A 24,034-nucleotide genomic window follows, 5' to 3' on the forward strand; every position below is an offset into this window, starting at 1 on the left:
GCTATCATGTATGAAATGTGGCTTGGTGAGTCTGCAAGAAGGAATCTGTTTTAAAGTAACAGTTTCCCGTTTCCAGAGGAATCACTCATAATTCACATTGTATTGAATATAAAGTGATCACCAATTCAATTAGTCACTGCAGACAGATGTAGCCATGGCAACCACTGTAAAGCAGTGGCAAGGTATCCCCATTGGTTCCCTATGCATCAAGTACTGAGCCTCTGGGATATAATTAATCCTAGTGGTAAACATCAATCAGCAACCAACTAGGATCTGAATTCTTTTACATTCTGACAAATAAACAACAGCTACAACTTTCACTCAATATTACACATAATTCCTGACCTTCAGCCAGTCAGCCATAACAATGACTGATGGGTCTGTGATTGTGCTAAGTAGTTCTTTTGTGGCTCTTTTCTTTTCTTCCCTGTAATTTTTCTTTTGAACCTGTAAATAATGAACGAACAATAAATTCAGAGGGTAAGAAATTTAAGAAAATGGAAGTCGTGGAGCCACAAATGCAAAGGTCAAAACAAACTGCAACATGCTTAGTTCAATCCACAGTAGTATGAAGAAAACGAAACGAAACAGTTTTAGGACAGCTGTTTATCTATCAGAAGAAGTGGCATTACATAATATTGCCTTCAAACTAATTTCATATAAAGCAGGAATGGGGAACCTGAGACCCTTCAGATATTAACTCTACAGCCCCCATCAGCCCCAGCCAGCCAGCATGGCCAGTGGTCAGGGATGATGGGAGTTCAGCAACATCTGGAGACTTGAAGTAGGGGTGGGTTATGATATATTGATATTTTGTCTCTTACTACTATGAACTCCAGACCGCAATAAATGTTTCATATTTTTTTACCCTGTAATATATTGAGAATGCACTGCCCAGCTTGCAGGCAGGAAGCAACACTTTACTGCAAAGTCAATGGCCAGGTTTTTTGCCTGCCCAATCTGCAAGGCATAAGCCCATGCCGCCTCCCAGCTGGTGTTGCAGAGTAAAAGGCTTTACTTTGAAGTAAAAGCTGCTTTCTGCCTGCACAATCTGTAAGGCGCAAGACAGACCCAGCATAGCAGTAAGCTTCCCTGCCAAGGCAGGGAGATTCTGATCAGCAAATATCCAGTGGATTTGCTCTTGTTTTTGTTATGCAGGTTGGTTTAAGGCACACACCTCACCTCTTGCTAGGAAGAATAGAGACCAGCTTCCTGACAGATCTGATAAGCAAAAATGTTTCTTTCCCCCTCATAAGATCCACATGGCAGAATAGACACCCAGCATATTATCAGGCTAAGCACAACATTAGAGTCTCTACTCTGCCTAGCAAGAGCCTCGTGGATCTTATTTGCTTGCTTATTGGAATCTTTGGTCCTCAGCAGTGCTGTGGACAGAGAATCAGCAAACAAAGTTTCTTCTTCCTGATCCGATCAGTGTAGCTTGGCTTGGCTCCTGTTTCTGTACAGGCAAGGAAGCAACAATTTACTTTTGCAGTAAAGGCTTTATGCATTTGGAAACTAAGATGCGGACGATGCTGATGACTGGGCTGCTGCTGCCAGTTCAAATTTTAATTGCTGGTTGTAGATATATAGTGGTGCATTTTAAGTATTGTTTTTTAAGCAGTTTGTTTTTATTATTCTTTATTCTATGACTGGTATTTTTAAATGTTGTAAGCCGCCTTGAATTTCAACTTGGCAGGATATAAATATGTTATATAATAAATAAATAAAATAATATGAGAGGCAGTGGGGTGGAAGAACCCATGGAACGCTTCTCACTCAGCAAAGTAGTAATGGGCTGGTAACACATTTAATATTTCCAGCAGAAACAAGTCATGCCACGTTCAAAGTGGTGGACAGCTTCTGTGCATCCCTAGCAGTAACAACCAGCACACCATATATACTTTATCTGTAGCCTAGTTTTTACAAAGGTGATGAAGTCATGTCTGGGCTACACCATTTTAGACCACAGGTGGGAGTTAATAAGGTTGAATAATACGTGCATGAAAGTGAGCCCATAAACAGGCTTACAAACTCAATGAGAACCAGACCTGCAGAGGGCAAAAAGTAATTTAGCTTCTTTTGTGTCCTCTCCCACACTCTAGAACTAGAGGGCTATGTTGGGGCTAGAAAAACACAGTGAATTCTGGAGAAAATTACGACATTGGTTGACGTAACAGTAGCACATCTTGGAATGTTCTATCATTTCTTTAAAGTTATTGTGTATCTCACATTTATCTTCTGAGGCCACTGAAAGGTGTCGTATTCCATAGCCAAAAGGCTGGAGATGGCAGGTTTTCTATTCTGGAAAGCAACTCACCTTAAGAGACTCCTTCTTTGTGAGCTTGGTAGTAGAGGAGCTGGGGGAGGAGGCAGTGATGTCCTTCTCAGAGCCATTATAAAGCTTAGATTCTGACTGAAAATATACATAACACAAGGAAATAATTAATGAAGGATTAGAGCAGTTGCTGTTCAGTCAAACTTCAAGCGAAACATAGAAGCCACAAGTTTTTCAGATTGCTGCTTGCTCCCTTTATGTCGCTTCATTTAATCAAGGCATAGAAAGAGCTTGTAAATGAATCCTTCGTGTGGTACTTCAAAACGTTGGCTTCTTCTGTCATATCATTTAACAATAACCCAGTTTGAAGAAAGGAGTCAAAAACTTGGCATTGTCCACTGAGCTTTACACATGCAAACACAAATAGCTTTTCTTGTCCAGTGCCACCTACGCACTTACTTACCCCCTGGCCCCTCAAGGAAAACATGGAATTTCTCCAGACTAAGATCTGCTCCCTGAATCTGTTATATCGGTGTTATTCAAATACATTATTACAGCCTGCTTTCCCCAAAACACCCTAATTCTAGAGATCCATAACTTCACCTCACTTAAGTGCCTTTACTACTGAAAATATTTCTTTATTAAACGTGCTGCTGTGGCATCACATGGCTTTTATTTATCCTGCCTTGAAAGTTCTAAAAATGGTTTCTCTGCATGTGCCACCCAATAGCTTGGCCGGGGGGGGGGGGGAACGGGCTGGTTGAGAATGACGGATGAACCCTGCAGAGTTGCAGAGCTATTCTAGCAGTCTATCATCACTCAACATTGGTTGATAATATAACCAAGTTAACTCATTAGGAACGTCTCAGCATCTTGTACTAAAAATAAACTTTGGATGAGTTACAAGGCATTTGTTACCCTGTATAGCAAAACACGTTTTATTGACACAAATTGTTTAATACTGAGATGCCCAGGAACCAGCCAAATCTGCTGGCTAAAATTAAGGCTACCCCCCCAAAAAAAAACTATTTTACTCAGTTTTCAGAGACAGACAGAGGAAGGGAGGGAGGGAGGGAGGGAGGGAGGGAGGGAGGGCACACACATAAACACCCACCAATCTCAAGAAAATGAGACAAAAACTCTAATCCACCAAGCTCAGTCACATGTACACATACGAAAGTACATACTTTCTTAACCTGGATTGGCACAGTGAAAGCTTTGGTCACCTTGGCTTTTTATTTCTATGAGGAGAGGAACTCCAACCTTGTTGATTCTCCTTGAGCTCTCAATGGCTTTTCATACAATTGACCATGGTATCCTCATGGACTGGCTCCATTCAACAGAAGTTGGAGGCAGTGTATTACTGTGGTTCTGTCCCTATTTGATGGCCCAAGTTTAGAGAACCGCTCTGGGGAATTTCTGTTTGTTCCCATGGGAATTATATTGTGGGGATCAATTCTGTCTTCCATGTTGTTTAACACCTAAGTGAAGTCATTGGGTGCCATCATCAAAGGATTCTGGATGAGTCATCATCAAGGCACTCTGCTCTATATCTTTCCCAACAGAAGCAGATGAAGCTGTTCAGAAGCTGAACTTGTGCCTGGGGGGACGGGACGAGTGGGTGGTCTGGATGGGAGCCAAAAACCAAGCCTGAACCCTGAGAAGGGTTCTATGGCTTGGTAGTTTGTATCTTGTTCAAGTGTGAGTTGCACTCACCATAAAACATATAGCATGTAGTACAGTAGAACCCGCAACTTACCTGGGGGCTATGTTCTGGGGATTGCGCCTAAAACCAAAATCATGTATAGTCAAAATTCATTGGATTCAACGGCAGAGAGGATTGCCAAAGTCATTTTCCCCAGAACCCCAACCCCCTTCTATTTTTTAATTGACATGCATGTAAAGCTGAATGAACACAAGTGAAATGCACATAAATTGCAGGTTTACTTGTGGATTCTGCCTTGTCACTGGAGGCTCCAATGCCTACTGCCAGCTATGGCTAGTTCATCTAAAATAATATGCCTCATACTTAACCGAGTAGCTAATAAAATTCACCCACTGCATCTCCTGAGGCCCACTGCATCTCCTGAGCAGCCCTCACTTTTTTTCACAAACCGGCTTTAAAAACAAATATTAGTGCTTGCTTTTGTGCTATAACCAAAGATTACAGATAAACATAATTCACCTTACTATTTACAATAAGCCACAAATGAGATAGGTAGGGAAAAGATTAAATTAATTGCAACTACGTATCCAAGCTCACTTTACTGTATTTTTGGTTTTTATGGAAGCCGCCCAGAGTGGCTGGGGAGGCCCAGCCAGATGGGCAGGGTATAAATAATAAATTTATTATTATTATTATTATTATTATTATTATTATTATTATTATTTGCATCAAACTGAACTATGCCGTCTGAAGGTTAAGGTGCTCACCTTGCTTTTTGACATTGATTGCGTAGAATCATCTTTACTTTGTGAGGCATCATCCTTCCCTCTGTCAAAACCTTGAAGAGAAATTGAAATGGTTGCAAAAAATCAGTGTATCCCATTTGCCATTAATCCTAAATAAGACAAAGCTATTAAAACTCTGACCAAATATACTTAGGGACATGGTGTATATGTCACCATTTGTTCACCAAATGTTTCTGTAATTCCTTTACAACTAGGATTTTTTTTGTTTAATATTAAAGCCATGTTGTGTGAGACCTAGGGTCCAAAAGTGGTTATGTTCCCAACCTACAAAGTTCAAAGCATGAATGGTAGTTATCAACCCTGTCCCAATTTAATACATTTGTATTTTACCTTCCAGGCATTCAGAGGTACCTCAGTTACTCAGTTATATGAAAATATCCAACTACAGTACTAGTAGCACGTAGCACAATATAGATAAGCACAGAGAGTTTCAGTCCATAGGAGAACTGGCTTGCCAGCCCATCCCCAGGTTACAGCAGTTCCAACAATGCAAAGCCTTCTCATCAGGCATCAGAAAAATAAGATGGAAGTGGAATCTAATAATAAATTCATGATCGAGTAAGCCACTAGGATTAGGCATTATCATATTCACACCATACCACCACACACATCCAGGGATGTGAACTAATCAATGGAGCATAAAACAGAATGAAGCAGAGCTTGCGCAAAGCCAAGTAAGGAGAGTAGTGCTAACAAGCCGTTTCAACTCATTGCGTTAATAAAGGCAGATTGGAGTAACTACATTCTTCAAAGCGGCAAGTGAATTCACTTATCTTAATCAGAAATTCCTCAGGAATTTCAAATGTTATCTTCCTGGTAAACTTACCAGGAACTTGGAAAACTCCCTAGAACAATTTGGGATTAACTGAGATTTGGCAGCAACTTCTACATGCACAGCCTTTCTTGGGACATTTGTATGGCCAAGGGGCAAGGGCCAGTGCGCAACATCTTACTGCTCCAAGCATTCATGTACCTTGTGATACGTCTAGAGAATGGGGCTCATGACACCACAATTAATGTCTAGGGTGCTCTACTCTTCATACAAAGTCAGTGAGCAAGTTACACGCACATAAACTGGTTTTAAAAAAGAAAGAAGGAATGTGAATCATATGCCAACTACTGACATATTCAACAGCATGAAATACATAATGACAGATATTGTGTTTCCCTCGCCCAGATAATTCATGTAAAAGGCTATAATTAAGGTAGGTTTGCAGTACCTAAGTTAACTACACTGTCTTGAATTTGAGAACTAGCACACATACATCTCACTTTGTCATCTAAATGCCAAACTGGACTTTTAGTAAGATATGGCAAAAACTCAGTAAAAATAACAACATACTTTCTTACAAGAGTTGTTATGCAACTTACTGGCTTGGTTTAGATATCCTGAAAACCAAACTATGAAAAGGAAACATGCGATGTTGTGGTTACATTCAGAACTCTGCAATAAGTGACTGAAGCTGCAGTTATACAAGTACAGCAAATCTACTTGTCCTTTGTTTTGTTGTATAAACGTTTATTACTTACACAAAAAAACATGAAAAGAGGGAGCATTATTTCTAGTTTCCAGGGGATTCACATCATGTTTTTGTTGAAACTACTAACTACAAAAGAAGAGGTAGACAACTAATAGGTACATTAAAATGAAATTAGCTTGAAGTTTGCAATTGTGCATTTTCAAGACTGATCAAGTCCATTAGAACCAATGCAAACTAGATATATAACATGAGTATTTCCAAGTTATTATTAAGGAATGTAAGGATTAAAGCACACAACACTGATTAACATGGCCTCAAATTTTACATTTTAAGATTACTTCTAACAGTCAAAAGTCCTGCTATGTTGTCTACTCCAGATTTCAAAAGGACCTGCACCTAATTAGAAGCCATGTTCCGTTTACTTGAAAATCATTTGGTTGTAGATTCCAGTATGTTGAAAATTCTCTTAAATTGCAGGTAAGAAAAACACCACCCATATTCAGTCAAGTATCATTCTCATTATATAATATCATCATCATCATCATATACAATCACACGCAATCTACAATGAGGCACTCCGTTCTTAATGCTGAACTTAAAGAAAGCGCTGCCCGAGAACACATGCCAACCATGAATCATTATTTCCAAATCTCATTTTATTTTATTCAACATGAATCCAGGTGCTTTTTCAGCTTAGAAAATTTCTTTTTTTAAAAAAAAAAAATTGTATTTGTAGAAGCTTTTACAAGAAATATTTTCATGAGAACATTAAAAAGTGAGACAAAACAAACCTCGAAAGACTGGTGAAAGTGCATTGTATCCTCCGAATGAAGCATTCCGGACAAGTTTCCGACCATCAGCCCGTGGAGGCAGCGAAACTCCAGCACATGAAGAAAACCTACGTCGCTGTGGACCTTCTGCCTTCATGAGTTAGATGCTCTGTATAATGATTATTTTCATTCAGAAGGATGACGGGAATAAGAACGTTGCAGAAAGTCTTTTCCCTTCACATTCAGATTAGCAGCATGCAAGACCCACAAAGATCAAGTGCCATGTGCACACTTTGAACTAGGAGAGATGCCAGGGGCTGTTGAACTTTGTAACCAAGCTAAGAGATGTTTATGAATTCAATCCAAGCTGCTACCATTCCTCCATCAATAACATGTCATATTTCAGTCAGCATGCCCCGAGACAAGCTGTTACTCTTCATTGTTTTGCAGGCACCAGACAACTGTCATGACAAAGTACATCAGAATGGAGGAGTTATTCAAGAAATTCCTTGGCTGCCTAATCATTCAAGCTCTATTTTATTGCACACAGAACAATTATGAGTATACTTCTCAAATTCACTCAAGAAAATTAAGAGAAGGAATCAGAGAAGGAATTTCCATTAAATGGAAACCCATTTATTTTCAGTACTTTTTATTGTGGATTAAATAGCATTAGCCAGCAAGAACTCACATAAATGGCTCTGAAAGAAAAAGCACTGCTTCTGAATGCAGTATTAGGGTACATTTTAGAAGGCAGGCACTAACTCATATCATTTAAGCAATACCACCAAATAGACCCTTGCCAAAATAATTTCTGATACAGGAGTCAGAACTTCCGTCAGCAATTTCCAGAATTTAGCACAGAGTAACAAGTATCAAAAAAGAGTAAAGTGTTTATTGATGACTTTGCTTTTTAACATAATTAACAACTCCAGAGAAAGGGGGTCACTTTTTTCATTAAATAGTTTAACATGTTTTCAACATGTTTAAATATAAGCTGTGGTATTTGCTCAACACTATACAACAACAATACTCGATAAATATAAGTAAAAATGTTATCTTCAGAAACCACAGGCTAACTCTTTTGATGGAAACAATTGAAACAGAATTTACACTTAAAATTAAATTTCATTCACAATTTTGCAAGCATTTGACTGCTTCACTTGCTCATCATGCAAATTAGTTAGGTGGTCAGTTTTGCCTGCTTTCCATTCGAAATGTCTAACTTTATACAACATTTTTAATTCAAAAAATCCCCTTTCAAGTCAATTTCTCCTTCCTTTGATGAGTCATTAAAAAAACCAACAGATATTCTATAGCTGAGATCCAAGGTTGTTTTTTTAAGCCATCATTTTTGCCTGAATTCACGAAATGAAATATAGCAAGAAATCTAAAAGCTTGTTCAGTTGGGGGGGGGATCAAGAAAATTCTTAAGATTTCAAACTATTTAATCTCATTGACTAACAAAACAGAAATGACTTGGATCCAACTATTTGTACCATATAACAGACTTTTTTTTTAAAAAAAAAATCCGTTTAAATCTGGCAACTGTCAGGTTTAAGCTATACAATAAAAATATATTAATTTAATTTACTATATTTTTACCCTGCTTTTCACACAATTACTGTCTCCCAAAGTGGCAAAGAGAGAGAGTATGCATGTGTGTAAAAGAAGGGCCCACCATCATCCTATTCATATTCTTTTGGATCTCCTGCTTTTCATTACTAGATACCAAATGTTCTGACCCATTAACAGAACACAAACCACTAATACATCCCTCCCTGACCTGATGGGGAATCCTCATCCTCTGAGCTCACACAGAAGGTCACACACATCCTGTTAGACTCCTTTCCCTCCTGCCTGCTTTTCCAGTATAGAAGTGAGAAAGTGCCAGCATTCCGCAATAAGATATTCTGCTTTGGATACTCTTCATGCATCTCACTCTCAATTTCTCACGCTGTATGTGAAATCCATATAACTCTACATACGGACACAGCTTAGATCCCCTTAACAGCTAGAAAACTGTTAACTGAAAGCTATGACAGAACTTAGTTCTCATATGTACAATCTGTTACAACCTTTGTACCACAAAGGCTCACATTATATTTTTTCACTTTAATAATGGGAAATGTCATGCTATTTAAAAAGAAAAAAAAGTGCAGTTTCACTATTTATTATAATGATACATATTATAATATTAACACACCCACAGAACCTGTTCTTGAGCGTAGGGATCTAAGGACGGAACTAGAGGTTACAAGAGAAACAATGGTTTCCATAGCAACACCAAAGTGGGAAAGGGAGGAGAAAATCAGTGGGGTGGGGGAACAGTAGTATTTAGTATCTAGTTCTCTATCCACCAGTTCTACCCTACAAATCCACACACACACCCCAACTGGCTATTTAAAATTTGTATCTCCCCAGCCAGGCCATGAATCTGGAAATAAACTCAACAGAGAAAAAAACAAGAAACTTTGTGAAAATAAATCACCCAGTATGGGAGGATTAAGCACCCCTCCCTCCGCTCCCTCTTGCCACCGGCCCTTCTTGGTAAGTGCCTTTTACCCTATAATACGCTTGTTAGCCATGCAAACACTAATGGATGGTAAACATTCAACAAGGAGTGCACCCCAAATCTGTCATATGGTTTAACTACTCAAAAAAACAGGGTCTCCACCCTCCACTTAGGTCCAGGCTCCGAGGGCCTTCTGGCGGTTCCCGCATTGTGAGAAGTGAAGTTACAGGGAACCAGGCAAAGGACCTTCTTGGTAGTGGCACCCACCCTATGGAATACCCTCCTATCAGATGTCAAAGAGATAACAAATTGTACAACCTCCAATAGATATCCTGAAGGCAGCCCTCTATCAGGAAGCTTTTCATGTCTGGTGTATCGTGTATGTTTTATATTCTATTGGAAGCTGCCCAGAGTGGCTGGGGCAATCCAGTCAAGATGGGTGGGGTACAAGTAATAAATTATTATTATTATTATTATAGATAAACATGAATCAGAAGATATCTGGTGAGAAAGCATAATCGTTATTAAGTAATGTAATTTTGATTCAATATTCTGAAGCAGAGGGTTGTTGTGGTTTGGTTGTTTTTTTTTACATCTATGCTACAGCACCAATATTTTCTACAGATTTTCCCCCAGGCATCACATGTTGAACACTCATACTAATCCCTATTACTGTAGCTTATTTCTGCTCAAAGAGGTCTCTAATCACTTGGTGATTTGGCATGCCTGCTTGGAAAGGCAGTTCACACTTGGACCTAGTTTTGCCTGTGATGTTCTGCTTTTAGCTGTAGAAACAGACTTACTTGCAAGATGGAATGTTCCATTATGACAAAAAATTCTGACACACAGAAAGGCACCATACCAGGGGCAAAGCTATACTGTAATCCTTCTTTGCAACATCTAACTTTCTATAGGCAAGGTGTGTGTGTGTTTTTTAAACTTGAGCAACTTCCCATCACGTGAGCCCTCACTTGAAGTCTGAAACAGTTCATCAAAGACACAAATATGCCACTTTTAAATCTCCAGGCCAAAGCTGATAGTGGAACACTACTGCCCAAACTTAGTTTTTATTTATTTATTAAATAAATAAATAAATTTGTCAGGTATAAAGTGGTGAACCTTTACATATATCCTCCTTGTATCAATTTCCATTGTCTAGGCTTTTTTATATCAGCCTTATATCAAAATCCTACATATCTTTCCCCCTTTCCTTATATCCCTGCTCCAAATTCCCAGGCCTAACTTCCTCACTATCTATCTTTTTCTTCTTCCTGATCTCTTTATTGATCTCTATCTCCCCTTCCTCTTTTGCTGCCCCACCCTCCAGAGCACTCTCTACATCAGGAAGGCAGCAGGAACAAAGTGCAATGTGACTTGTTTCCACTGCGTATTCCTATGTCAATATGATGGATCTCTTTGCAGACTGTTTTTTACACTGTGGAAACACATTTCAGTGCCAGCAATATTCTATTATTCTTTCCCATAACCCACAACACACAGCTTTTGGCAAACATCCATTCTTGGGATTTTTTGATTATTATTTTTGCTACTTCCTCTGTTAATTCATATTTCTTACTCATGCATGGTGCATTGAAAGGCATAAGAACCTCACAGCAGTCATAAGATTCTAGAGGAGAAAACGGGCTCAGCACTCTTTCACAACAAAACTTATTTCATTCTTTGACATTTATATGCTGCCGATTCAATGCAATTAAATCCAATGTTAAAGGGAAAGGGTTAATATTTTGAAAAATCTTCATTAAAAATTGTAAAGATAAAGCATCCTCCATCTTGTAGTCTGGCAGGGGACAAAATGAAGAAAGAGCCAGAAGAACAGCAATTTGAGACAGAGATGCATGCAGAGCAGCAAAAATAACCATCGATGCTCCTCCAAGGTAAATTCAAGAAGGTAATCAACAATGATAGCTACTTAACAATTATTATTTTATTTGTTACATTTATATGTGCACCAGTTTACTCCAGTAAAAGTACAAGATTTAAATACTGAAACATGGCGACTTAAGCAATGCATAGTTTCAGGAACCAAAAAACAAGTTATCTTACGATTGGATCATTTAAGGCTGCAATCCTAACTACACTTATCTGGGAGTAAGCCCCCTTAAATTCAATAGGACATACTTTTAAGTAGACATGGTTAGGATTGTACTGTTCCAAAACCTCGTTAAAATGCAACTGAGGCATGGTTAAACTCCACAGAAAACACAATTAACAGTATAGTTTCTGCACAGGATACTGGAAAAAACAAATGGGTGTCAATTATTGTATGCACAGAAATAATCTGTTTCAAGTAAAAAATATTTGCAGTGGTTGTTGGTAAAAGAAAAAAGGGGAAGGGGAACCCTTCAACCACTCTGGTGACTACTACACCTTGAAAATTCAGGTTCACTATTAAGATGGTATTGTTCAGCCAGTGAGACAAAACCATACAAGATTCTAATGAAGCCCAAAGAGCAAAGAAATTGTAAGGATTGCAGGGTCATTAAGACTATGAATACAGAAGGCGATCAGTGAAAATAATCAAAATGTGTTAGCCATTACTTTCAAAGCCTTATACCAGGGTTCCCTAATCATTTTGGGGCCTGAGGACACATTCAGAATTTTGAAAAACTGACAAGGGTACAACCACAAAATCACTGCTATTGATGCATAACCATTCACAAAATGACTGCCTCCCACTTAAGATCACCCTCTCCAGATTAACTCCCCCCCCCCAAAAAAAACCCCTCTCAGAATCTTCCCCATCAACTCTATCATGACTGTACCAATCATGGTCACTCCTTTCCCTCCTCCAACTTTCCCTCCCCTCCCCCTCATTACTTTCACCTCCCCCTACCCCCATGTCCTAACCCGCTGCCCCCATGTCCTTGCCAGAGCAGGTGGAAGTGGCATTTCTGTATGGGAACCACAATGAATTGGGGGGATTCTATAATGCCCACTTTGAAAGGATATGGGAGCTACTTGGGTGAGGAGTTATGTGACTGGGAAACAGCCTTTGCAGGTAATCAGGCCATGGAACTGCAGACCCTGATGTCTGCAAGTCCTGCTTTGGGAATGCCCACCCAACACTGCCTGGTACTTGCACAAAAATTGAACTGATGGAGATTCTTCGCTACAAGACTGTAGCTAACAAGATCAAGAACAAGAGTCTTGGCTATGGGGGTGAGCAACACTGATGCAGAATACCTAACAAGAAGAGTCATTTTGGTGTCATATACAAAGTAAGGTTATTACAAAGGTATTCAGCATTGCTAAGTCACTCTCTTGGCATGAGCTTTGCCACAAAAATCACTTTAACCATTTGGCTAGAACACTAAGCTTAAGTAACTGATCTTTCTTTGTCCTTTTGTTTCTCCCTTTAAGTATTACAAAAATCAGTGTAGCTGAAAATGTTGAGTGTTTCTGGTGTATTTATATACTTTTTTGGTTTTCAGTTACGCAGAAATAACATTCACATATTATGGTTCATTGCTTATTTGTATCTAAAAGAACAGCTTCCAAAAATTATTCCCTAGGGGGTCATTACTGAACATTACCAGTTTTGATATTCAGCATGATTTTAGTCATTATTATTATTACAGGAATAATTAAAGAGCCTTGTTGGAACAGATAAAAAGTCTACCTAATCCAGTATTCTGTTCTCACAGCGGCTGACTAGAAGTCTACAAACAAGTCGTGAGTACAACAACTCTTCCTCCTAGTTGTTTCCCAATAACTGATGCTTTTAAACTATTGAAATTAAACATCATTGCTCATTTTCAAAATATATTTGGTGCTCTGTTCCCGACAGCTATTCAGATGGGTTTGAATTCCATCAGTACTAGTTATTTTAACATATAGCGCTAATTGTACTATAACATGGCATATTGCTATACATATGCCGCACTCATTAATTTGGCTATCAATGAATTTTAATCTAGAAATACATTAAAGTTCAATTGCATGTTAAAAATGCAAATTTTCTACTTCAAAATAATAAACATAAGCTGAAATAAGAGCAAAATAGGACATAACCTTGACATATGCTCAACTTGAAATATAAGGGCTTTTTGAAACCGGCCCCCCAAAATTAATCCTTTTGCTGCTGTAACAGCAACAGATATTAGAATGTGTTAGATATCCAAGACAACTCACAAAATCAATTTGTGATTCTGTGTTCATCCAGAGGTGGTGGTGTTGTGGAGAGTCAGCTTATTAGTCCCACTACTGTCAAGCCACTTTTCTGGTTAATATGATTAAACACTACAACACACAAACTTATTACATCAACAAACCTACCATAAGAAAGAAACCTGTAATTAAATCTGCATTACCTACATCTATGTGACCTTCCTCATGCAATGAGTTTGTTTGGAAAACAAAGTCAGCTGCTAGTAGCTATCAAGCTACAGCTGTGTAATATGCAATCCAACTTAAAATATATTTAGAGATATACTTGCCTTTAGAGATGTGTCTCCAACTCACATGAATGGAAATCCAAAACACAAAACAACCGTATATTACAAGAATGGCAAACTGTTTTACAACCCAAAAACTAGTTATCCCCAAGGTTGACAGAATCAATGCAATCTAAATTTCTCCTGAAGCAGTTCCTCTCTGTACACCGGGTTACAGCTCAGGCACTTTTTATAAAAGCAGCTTGCATCTCAAACTGCTCTGTTCCACAGCTCCTCCCACACACTTGTTGACTACTCAGGTTTCAGTTATTTTATCCCAAGCAAGACCTCTGAATTACAAGGACAACAGATTAGGCTCAAATGGGTCAAACTGGCCAAAAATTCCTAAAGAAAGATTTGTTGACAGGTCCTTTCTTTACAACAAGAGAACAATAAGCCAAGACAAAAAGCTCTATTCTAATTATATATCCAGGGTGAACAAATACATATAGAGAGGAAAACAGGATCTCTGCAGCAGCCTTGCCACTGCTCTATGCATATTCAGATGCCTTTTAACACATAGGGTTCCTCTGCTAATACCCAATCAAAATGGTTGGACACAGCACACACAATTCTGCTCAATGCATTCTGGTAGATACTTTAAAACTAGTTTAGACAGTTTCAGCAAAACAGACAATCCCCAAATAACCCGCAGAGAGCTTGCTTACCATGAAGGGGAGGTTAGATAGAATATGAGGCATGGTATAAGAACGTAAGAAGAGCCTGCCGGATTATGCCAATGGCATTATGTTCTCACAGCAGCCAACCGGATCCCTGTGGGAAACCTGCAAGCAGGATTCTCCCCTCCGGTGGTTTCCAGCAACTGGTATTTAGTAACATTACTACCTCCAACTGTGGAGGCAAAGCGTAGCCATCATAGCTAGCAGCTATTAATAGCCCTCTCCTCCATGAATCTGTCTAATCTTCTTTTAGGTTGGTGTCCATCACTGCCTCCTGTAGGGGCTAGTTCCATAGTGTGCTGCATGCAGTACTTTCTTTTGTCTGTCCCAAATCTTCCAACATTCAGCTTCACTGAATGTCCAGGAGTTCTAGAGTAATGAGAAAAACCTTTCTCTATCTACTTCCTCCAAACCATGTGTAATTCTATAAACTTGTGCTTGACTCAGTTTAGACTTTTGTAACAATGTGCTTACACTGTTTTTTTCTCATCTACCATTGCGTTGCCCTGTTACCCAGTGAGGCAAGGGAAACTGCAGCCTGATTTGATTTGATTCATATATATAGTACTACTGCTACTAAAGTGCAGGTCTTGGTAACCTTAATTACAAAATTTAAAAAAAGCTGAAATCCAAGATCCTTGCTGTGCCGTGTCTGAAATGCTCCATTCTGTATTGCACAGCATCTAAATGACTACTCTGTAACTTGGTTCCACTCCCGTCATTATCAACAAAAAAACCCATAAGGTGGCAATCTTTTAAAGAGCTGTATATGAAAGGGATCCCATCTGAGAAGAATGGAATAGTTAGAGCTGCAGAAAGCTTATGAACTGTACATGTCACAGGACGTGTGAATACCACCTTCATATATTTTAGTGGTAAATGGATTTTACACTGTGCAAGCACAGAAACATGTACTGGTACAATACACGGATGTCCCCCTCCCCCAATCAAAGTAAGATATAATGGTTTGAAAGGAAAATGAAAAATATTCTAGTCCAATGCTTTGCCCCAATGTTCTGGGGTTTGAGGAAATAAAACATCAAGTTGAAAGGGAAAAGGAAGGTATTTAAAATAGTTTTCACACTTTTCTAGGAACTGGTGAAAATCTTTGAGTTGCATGTGATTTTGGCTTTATGTGCTATCCCTGGAACAAGACCCCCCCCCCCCACATAAGTGGCGAGTTGCCTGTACAAAGCCCTTAAAGAATTGGGTCCAGTGTACCATCAGAACCACTGAAATCATCTGGAGGAGCACTGTTAATTGTCCCCAATGTTACAAAGGACTGACTGACTACAGTTAGAACATTTAGTGTTGCTAGTCCATGGAACACTGCTCCAACAGAGATGTTTTGTGCCTACAGTTGTTTACTTTTTATTAGTCTGTCACCTGAATGATTATCTGCATATGTATTTTAAATTCTGATCTTCTATGTTTTAGAGCCTGATATTTTTAATGAAATGGTGGCATACAAAGTCCTTAAATAAAATTTCCCCAAATACCTACATTTGACAAAAAACACATTCCATTCCATTCCCCTATAGTACTTTTAGACAGATTGACCCAAAACTACAATACTGTAAGAATTCCTTAGGTCCGTTGTTCCTACCAGTTAAAGGACTGTTCCCTTATCCCTTGGCACCCACAATTCTACTCACAGTAAAATCATTTTCTTCACTTAGAATGCAAAATACACTTTAGTCAATGAGTTGCTGTGTTACATTATAGACCAGTCAGATATGTATGTACAGAGGTTGTTGAGATTGAAAATGCGGCAACATGTAATGACTCAAAGGCATTGTACTACATTCAAAGACATGTGAATCAACTATAAACTGTTCTTAATTTTCATATAGTAGATGGAGCTGGCTTTCTGCTAGCTTGATAAATGTTTACCAATTTAAAAATAGCAATATATACGCAGGCATTTTACAAACATAGTTGTCTAAAATGTTGGACATCAGCTGTACAGTAGCGATATGAATGTTCCTGCCTACTTAAAGTATTAGAGAAGGTCAAAATGGTTAGTTGAGCAGCCACAATCTCTAAGAAAAACTTAAACAGGAGACCAACAGAAATTAACATTTTAGAATTTAAGTTTATTGTCATATTTATTTCCAATATTTTTATAAAACAAACAGGACACAAATAAACAAAGCCAATAGAAAGGAAGGAAGAAAGAAGAGTAAGAGTTCACTTATCAGGGGAAAGGAGCCGAAAATAGTTACAACAAGAAAAAAACTGTTCACAGAATTGAAGAGGTACCTATGAGACAATGGGTGGTGGTATGCCATGCACTCAAAAGGATGCAGCACTCAAGACTTCTACTCTTTGGTAAGCAGATGCAGAGGATTTGTTCTTCAAGTATTGGAGTGCTAGCCATTTTAACTATAGCAGGGCATGAACATCTACCTCTTGTGGGCTTCTGAAAGGCCTCAGACCACTCAATATTTTAGAGAGAGATTCATGTAGGAGAATCTTAGACCAGTTTCCACATGATTTATCTGAAAGCACATCTCTTCTAAGAAGAAAGCCACTACTGGCATTGCCACATCATGTGTAACAATAAGTCAGGGTTGAATCCACATTGCCAGCTTTTAACTTCAAGTTGTTTATTGTTCTGAAGAATCAGAATTGTGTCAAGTCGGTTCCAAACATCAGTTTTTGTTGTATTAAATGCAATCAAAAGGTCCAATGCTGAAAAGCAGATAGTGGCAAGAGTTGATGTAAAAGTCCTCAAACTGTGGCCTATAAATCACAAACTCAATTCAGTTACAGATAGGTAGCCGTGTTGGTCTGCCATAGCACACGAAAGCTCATACCAAGAACTAACTTAGTTGGTCTTTAAGGTGCTACTGGAAGGAATTTTTTCATTTAAACTCAATTCAGGTGATCCATAAAAGGTTGCAGAACAGTGCTTGGTCCTGCACTTGATTATTATTTTTTTTCTGATGCAGATCAAGGTTGTTTTGACTCAGCTGGATTATCAGACAGGGAAATCCATGATTTTCACAATATGGTGCTGAATTGATTATGCTGGCGCTAAAGAAAAAGTGCCCTTAAAATGTGGCATGTGTTTTGATTTGATTAAAAATAATAAAGTAGTCAGAGGAAAAAAAGCTTGCGAACAAGAACCAATGAACATCAGCTCTATTTTTCTCTTACAAGACTACATTCAACCTTCCTTCCACAGTAAGCTAGCAATACTTGAATTTGAAAAAGTATGGTACTGCCTCAGAGTCTGTAACAGTCCTGGAGGACTTGATCAGCCTTTCTTGTACTTAACAAATCAAAAATACCTATGCACAAATGACACTTGTGAGTGTCTAGATACCAAACCCTCTTGAGATGAATGTAACAGAAAATGAAAACTTCCAGCACATAAACACCAATACAGCTGTTCTCAGTAAACCCAGTTGTCCTGCTATCTGTAAACATGGATTTCACCAAAGAATAAACTTAGCATGGTTGAAGGAACTGAAATGAAACTACCCTCTGAGAACACAGCATGCCCCTTTGGCTCCCACTACTGTGGGGAGGAGCAAAGTTAGTTCTTCCATAATGCATGGATCCAAAAATGACCTATTCTGAGAGCAGCGGCAAATAAAAAGCTTATAGGATAGCCCATGAACGTACCGTGGATAGAGGGGAAGGGGGGCCCTGCCATTTTGTGTAGGAGAACATAATTGGTCTCACAAGTGAATTTGCAATCTAAAGAGGGAAACACAGGGAGGGTGGTTACAAAAATGAGACATGTCGCTGGGTCTGGGAATGTTACAATGCAGTGGAAGGTGAATAGATGTAATCTTCCCTTGGACTGTACCACTTGGAAAGTTGTATGACATTGAGGATACAATTCTGCAAAATTGGCAGATGTTTACTTCATCTCTAAGCTGTGAGAGCCTGTTAATAAAGCAACCACGTTTCTCCATATGAACTTGAGTATCCATATGTATATGGCTGTGTGTCCTTCCTACGGCTCTAAGTCAGTCCCAGAGGATCCAGGGACCAAAAGCAGGGGGAATAAAAATCAATGATTAGTATTTTTTCAATGAATTTTTTAAAAAATTATGTCAGAATGACATTGTCACAAAATGTTGTGAATACTAAATTTCCTTTAATTAAGTATGGTAATATTAAATTTTGGTATCATATGGTATAAGGATGTTAACTATATAGTTTACATCTCAACTGATCAATACCTCTGCCAGAGACATAGTTTAAGGAGGCGTCTGTATGTAAGTGATGAACCAATTTGATCACTTCTCAAATGTTAATATTTACACAGGCATTTCATTTTCATCTCATGAAAACAAATTGTTCTGGTTTGCTCAGTAAATATCAAGCCCTATTTCGACCTATCACTCACAGGCATTTCATTTTTGTTTGATACTCTGTTTTTGTGAGGATGGGGCTGTGCCAAGGTAGAGTGAAGAAGAAAGAAACAGCTTTGAAAAGAAGAATCATGGAATTGTAGACTTGGAAGGGTCACCTGAAAATGGCAACAGCCTGGAAGTGTCCTCACTCAGGAAATGCTTAAGCAACACAATGAGTTTCAGACTAGGTTACTGGGACAAAACAGTTGTCGTTATTTAAGAATAATGAACCATGATGAACGCTACAAATAAATTATAATACAGGTCAGGGATGCCAACATGGAACCCTCCGGATGTTGTTGGACTACAACACTCATCATCCCTGTCTACTGGTCATGCTGGCTGCTGCTTTTGGGAGTTGGAGTCTAACAATCTCTGGAGAGCACAATGTTGACTATCGCTGTTCTAAGTAATCTGAAATGTTACAGGAAGAAAGAAACAACTTGCAACTTTCTATATACCAAATTCAGCTTGCTTTACCTGCCCATTCTCTTCAAGTTTTGCCCAAAAAGGCTGCATAAGTTTACAACAATATGCACACACACATTATTCTACAGACAACTTGCCATAAAAAGCCACGGGTAACTAGCCATAGGGGCTAGTAGTGACAACTGATAAAAGGAAGAAAGGGCAAGTAATGGCACCAAACACATTCAAGCTAAATATTCTCTAAAATCGTCATAATGCTGCTTTACAACCCATCTCACTATGATTTTGAAAAGAAACAAAAACTATAGTAATTGGAATTAGAAATTTTGAAATATTTCCATTTTCTTGGTAGTTTATTCAGCTTGCATTTGGTCTGGAAACCTGGCAAGCATAATCTCTGCTACAAAAAATGAGCAGCACAACAGCACAAGTTAAGGTTTCTCTCTTTATCAATCTGTGCATCAGAAAGCTGAAAAGATTCCCCAAAAGTAGAATTGCTCTTCCTCAATTCAAAGAAGAGTTCTGAGGCAACTGGAAGCAGCTAAACATTTACAGCCCAAATCCTTAGCATTTTCTCAGAAGTGTTATTTTGGGCAGTGAGGCTTGTTCCTAGGTAAGTGTGCACAGAATAGCAGCTTTACAGCCTACAGTATGTTTACTCTGACAGAGATCATGCAAGCATGAACAGGAGAACACTATTTAGCAAAGGGCAGACTAATCTGCAAGCCTCCAAATGTTACTGGATGACATTTCCCATCACCCCAGTCAATGGTAGTTCAATGGTAAGGAATGAGTATATTTGTAATCCACCAATATCTGGTCCCACCCCCTAATTTATGTAGAGGGTATTAATTCAACCAATTGGTGTTCTCTGTTATTAAGAATCATTCTAATCAATTCAAATCTGAATCGCAAGAGTGGAAACTATTCACAAACTGCAAGGAATTTCAGGCAGTACAAAGCACAAATTCCAATTTTTAACCTTTCGACTCTTCATTCTATGTGTACAAAACTGTCTTACAAATGCTTTTAACATGCATACAAATGCAACCTTAAACAGCAGACTGAAAAGGGAAGACATAAACTTACACATTTATTAAGGTAATAAATTATTTTCTGAACCAGATGAGAGGCAAAGAACAGAGAACAATTTTCAGCTCATCCAAAGGATTCCACATTTTTAAACAGTTTTTACTGAAATGTAGATGAACACATTTGCTGCAAGAGCTGCAGTAACTATTGAAGACATTATGGGCTGTGGAAGCCTGTGTATGGGCTCCCATTGGTACAATGAAGCTTTCCTCCCTCCTCCTATCCCAGATCTGCTCTGGAAGGTTGGGAGAACTCCCAGAATAGCGTGGGACAATGGGAGAGGAGGGGATTATTCAATCAGACAAGCAGAAATGCTTCTGCTGATGAAACAATCTATTTAGGGCTAGGTTGAATTCCACCCTTTATCCAGTTTGACATTCCAGTCATCTAATGAAATGCTTCTTACCATGGCCATGGACTGTTCCTGGACTAAATGATGGCTGCTGTAGATCTTTGGTTGGAGTAAGATAGCCTTCTTTTCCTTGACGCTGGCTCATCTTTCCTGGACTCAGAACATGAGCTTCATCATTGTTTGTTACCACACCTGAAAAACAAAGAGGATTATTAATTAATTATTCACTGCACACGGTGTTTTACAGAGTACAGGTCCATGCACGAGGAGAAGCAAAGGAGGGGGACAAACCGAAGGCAAGGTATATAGGAGGCCAGTCCAATTCCCAAGACACTGCGATCTACTTCCAATTTAAAAAAGCTGGCAGTGGTCTACCAGAGTTGAGCTTTTTGGGGGGAGGATGCCCCGGAGTTGTTGAGCTTAGGCCAAGTTACAGCATGGCATGGGAATGAGAGGCTTACACCAATGGCTTCACACAAATGGTGGGATTTGAGGGAAGGGATGCACTGGATATAAGAGCGGGAAGATCAGGGTGGACACATTAGTCTTCAAAATGGACATGCTATTCCTCACTCCCTACAACATTTCATGAGTAAAGACATATGAATGTCTTCCAGTGTTACTAAGAGTAAAATGGGATTTGCTGCCCCATGTGGTCATCCCATGCCACCCTGATAACTTTAAAATATCATTTCAGGCACAAGCCTATGAACACAGCTGCTTCCCAATCCAGAGGTCTATAAAACTTCTTCCCATATCAATTTCAGAAATTTTTGTGTGCAGCATTTTCAGTCCTACCTATACTATTAATCACATCTTCCTATAACCTTTAGACCAAACATTCCCAATATTAAATTTCTAAAGCTAACCAAATAGTGGTACCAACAAACTGGACAGATCCTTCCATGTTCAAAAATTGAAAAAGTTATGTCTTAGAGTTGTACATGTTTTAATTAACAGCTTAAGTAATACCCAAAACATCATAACACCCATTCATAGATTCAATCCCAAAAGAGTATAGCTTTTATAGAGGATCAACTTCCAATCTAAGAAAACATACCTGTTTATTTTTTAGATACCGCTGTCTTTTTGTTAATAAGAATTGCACATTCTAATGTCATGCCATGTTGCTTCAAAGCCCCCACTTTTTAAATCTTTCAATACTGCTACATTGCCCTCTAGAGACTTCACTATGAAAGTGCAAATTTCTTCCGTTTTTCCATCAGTAGTGATTCTGTTCTGCTCTTGGAAAATATCACACTCTCAATATTAAAATATTCACCATAAATTTATTGTGGTTAACAGACCAGAGATAAGACCAAAAATAAAGCCATATAATGTACCATACTCTTAAGTATAGGGCAAAATGCAAAGTAAAAGTTTGGGTAAAGCAAATTCTATGGGATATTTCTTTTCCAGACCTTTTGGCTTACTCATCCGCAACCTGCTCATCTTGTTCCTTAGACTTTTTTATTATGCTCCTTTTCAGTTAGCTGCTTATTTTAGGAGTATTTTAGGAATATGCATGTATTTAAACACAGTGTGGCTTTTACTCATAATAACCAAGAGGTAGACTCTGTGGAACATCTTCCTTTTCTTTTTGTAATGTTTATGCTGGAGCTTATTGGCAAATGATTGCCCAAACTGGCTGAACTACCTAGAAGGTCAGCTCCATTTTATATAAAATACTTGCTGGGATATAAAATCCCAAAGGCTTCAACCATATAGGTACACAACCATACAGGCTGGATCCTCCACAAGCCCACCAAAATATCTAATGTATGTACAAAATATCTAATTAAATTACTCCAACATACAGCTGTCCAACACACATAGGCATAAAAGCATCCTAGTTCTCAAAGCGTTAGTAGAATATCTGAGATGTACCACTTCCAAGTGGAAACTCGCATGTTGAATATTTTAGGATACAAATAAATCCCATCCACATAGAAAAGCAGGTATCAGGGAGAAAGTTGCATGGGGTTTTAAATATTTTTCAGATGGAGGAACATTTGATTCTGCAATTCAGCACATGCACTTAGAAACAGAACATCTCAGAGATTTTACCCCCTCAATGATAATTAGGGCGTAATTACCAAGACTACTCTACCGTAGAGAAGATCCTGACATGACAGGTTAAGCCAGTGATTTATCTGCAGAATTTTAAAAAGAATCATCAGATCTCCCTTTGCCAGAACCTCCTATTCTTCCAGGAGATTGAACAAAATCTCTTTTCCTCAGCCTCTTTTTACACACAGCAACCACCTATCCTTTGCTTCCCACTCAGTTCAACCTCTTTCCTTTGGGAAAGCAGGGGGCCAGTAGAGATTTATCTTGCCTAGGTTGACTTGAGCTGGTCCTGCATAGCTGTTCTCTTCTTACTAAACTACCAAACCCTGTCCCAGTTATAAACACAGCAATATAAACCCACTGCATCCCCTAGTGGCAGTTGCCACTCTGTAAATATGACACAAACTACACTTTTCTTCATTGATTCAACGTGGCAAATGAAAAACATTATAACACTGAGCACACAAGACTTTAGGGAAGGGAAATGAATTAAAATATATTCCTGATTTTTCATTCTGAACTTTGAAAGGCTTGCAGCCCACCCCCCCTCCCTGAATCCTCCATTTCAAATTTCATACGGGTAATATGAGTCATATTGATTTTTATAAAGGAACAGAATTTGTGGTTTTAATAGATTGTCTCACACCTTAATTACAGAATGACTCCCATGATTCTTTAATATAAGCGTAATGTGGGCAGTAATTATAATAAGAAATACACCTAGTTTAGTCTCATACTTAAAAGGAGAAGGCTTAGCCCACTAGAAGGATTAAGTATCTAGTTATGAGGTAAAGTCTTGGATAGGAGTTCATTCGGATATGTTATTAAGCAACCATAAAAGCTTTTAGTTGCTTGAAACCCACTTGTGTTCAAAGAACAAGTGAGCTGAGCTACCGCACTGGTGGGAAATCTGTGGCCTTCAGATGTTGCTAGACTATACAACTGCCATCATACCTGACCACTGGCTATGCTCACTGGGGTTGATGGAAGTTGGTGTTTAACAGGTTCCCCATTCCTTGGGGTACAATCTGCAAGGGAAGGAAGGGAAATCCTCTTCTCAACTTGCAG

General features: G+C 38.7%; 1 protein-coding gene and 1 long non-coding RNA gene across 12 annotated transcripts in view; one reads left to right on the forward strand and one right to left on the reverse strand.

Moving 5' to 3' along the window:
- OSBPL8 (oxysterol binding protein like 8) overlaps positions 1 to 24,034 on the reverse strand; it is a 72,840-nt gene that overhangs the window by 26,430 nt on the left and 22,376 nt on the right. For 3 of the 10 annotated variants that reach the window (XM_082241084.1, XM_082241086.1, XM_082241093.1), the window contains exons 4-8: positions 20,951 to 21,088; positions 4,712 to 4,782; positions 4,038 to 4,064; positions 2,321 to 2,416; positions 346 to 447 (exon numbers count right to left, since the gene is read on the reverse strand). In XM_082241084.1, coding sequence (XP_082097210.1) covers positions 346 to 447; positions 2,321 to 2,416; positions 4,038 to 4,064; positions 4,712 to 4,782; positions 20,951 to 21,088 — 434 coding nt within the window. Of the gene's footprint in view, positions 1 to 345; positions 448 to 2,320; positions 2,417 to 2,741; positions 3,225 to 4,037; positions 4,065 to 4,711; positions 4,783 to 7,022; positions 7,463 to 10,225; positions 10,270 to 13,973; positions 14,154 to 14,638; positions 14,651 to 20,950; positions 21,089 to 24,034 lie in introns of those variants that run through there. The other 7 variants (XM_082241088.1, XM_082241091.1, XM_082241090.1 and 4 more) reach the window with 7 other exon arrangements.
- LOC309542381 lies at positions 9,213 to 17,413 on the forward strand. Of its 2 annotated transcripts, none has more exons than XR_014224214.1 (3): positions 9,213 to 9,551; positions 11,322 to 11,425; positions 16,789 to 17,413. It is a non-coding gene; the product is annotated as an uncharacterized lncRNA (long non-coding RNA). The 2 variants fall into 2 exon arrangements; XR_014224215.1 differs by having other exon boundaries at positions 11,322 to 11,411.

The sequence above is a fragment of the Podarcis vaucheri genome (assembly GCF_965113315.1).
Source record: "Podarcis vaucheri genome assembly, chromosome: 10".
NCBI lineage: Eukaryota > Metazoa > Chordata > Lepidosauria > Squamata > Lacertidae > Podarcis > Podarcis vaucheri.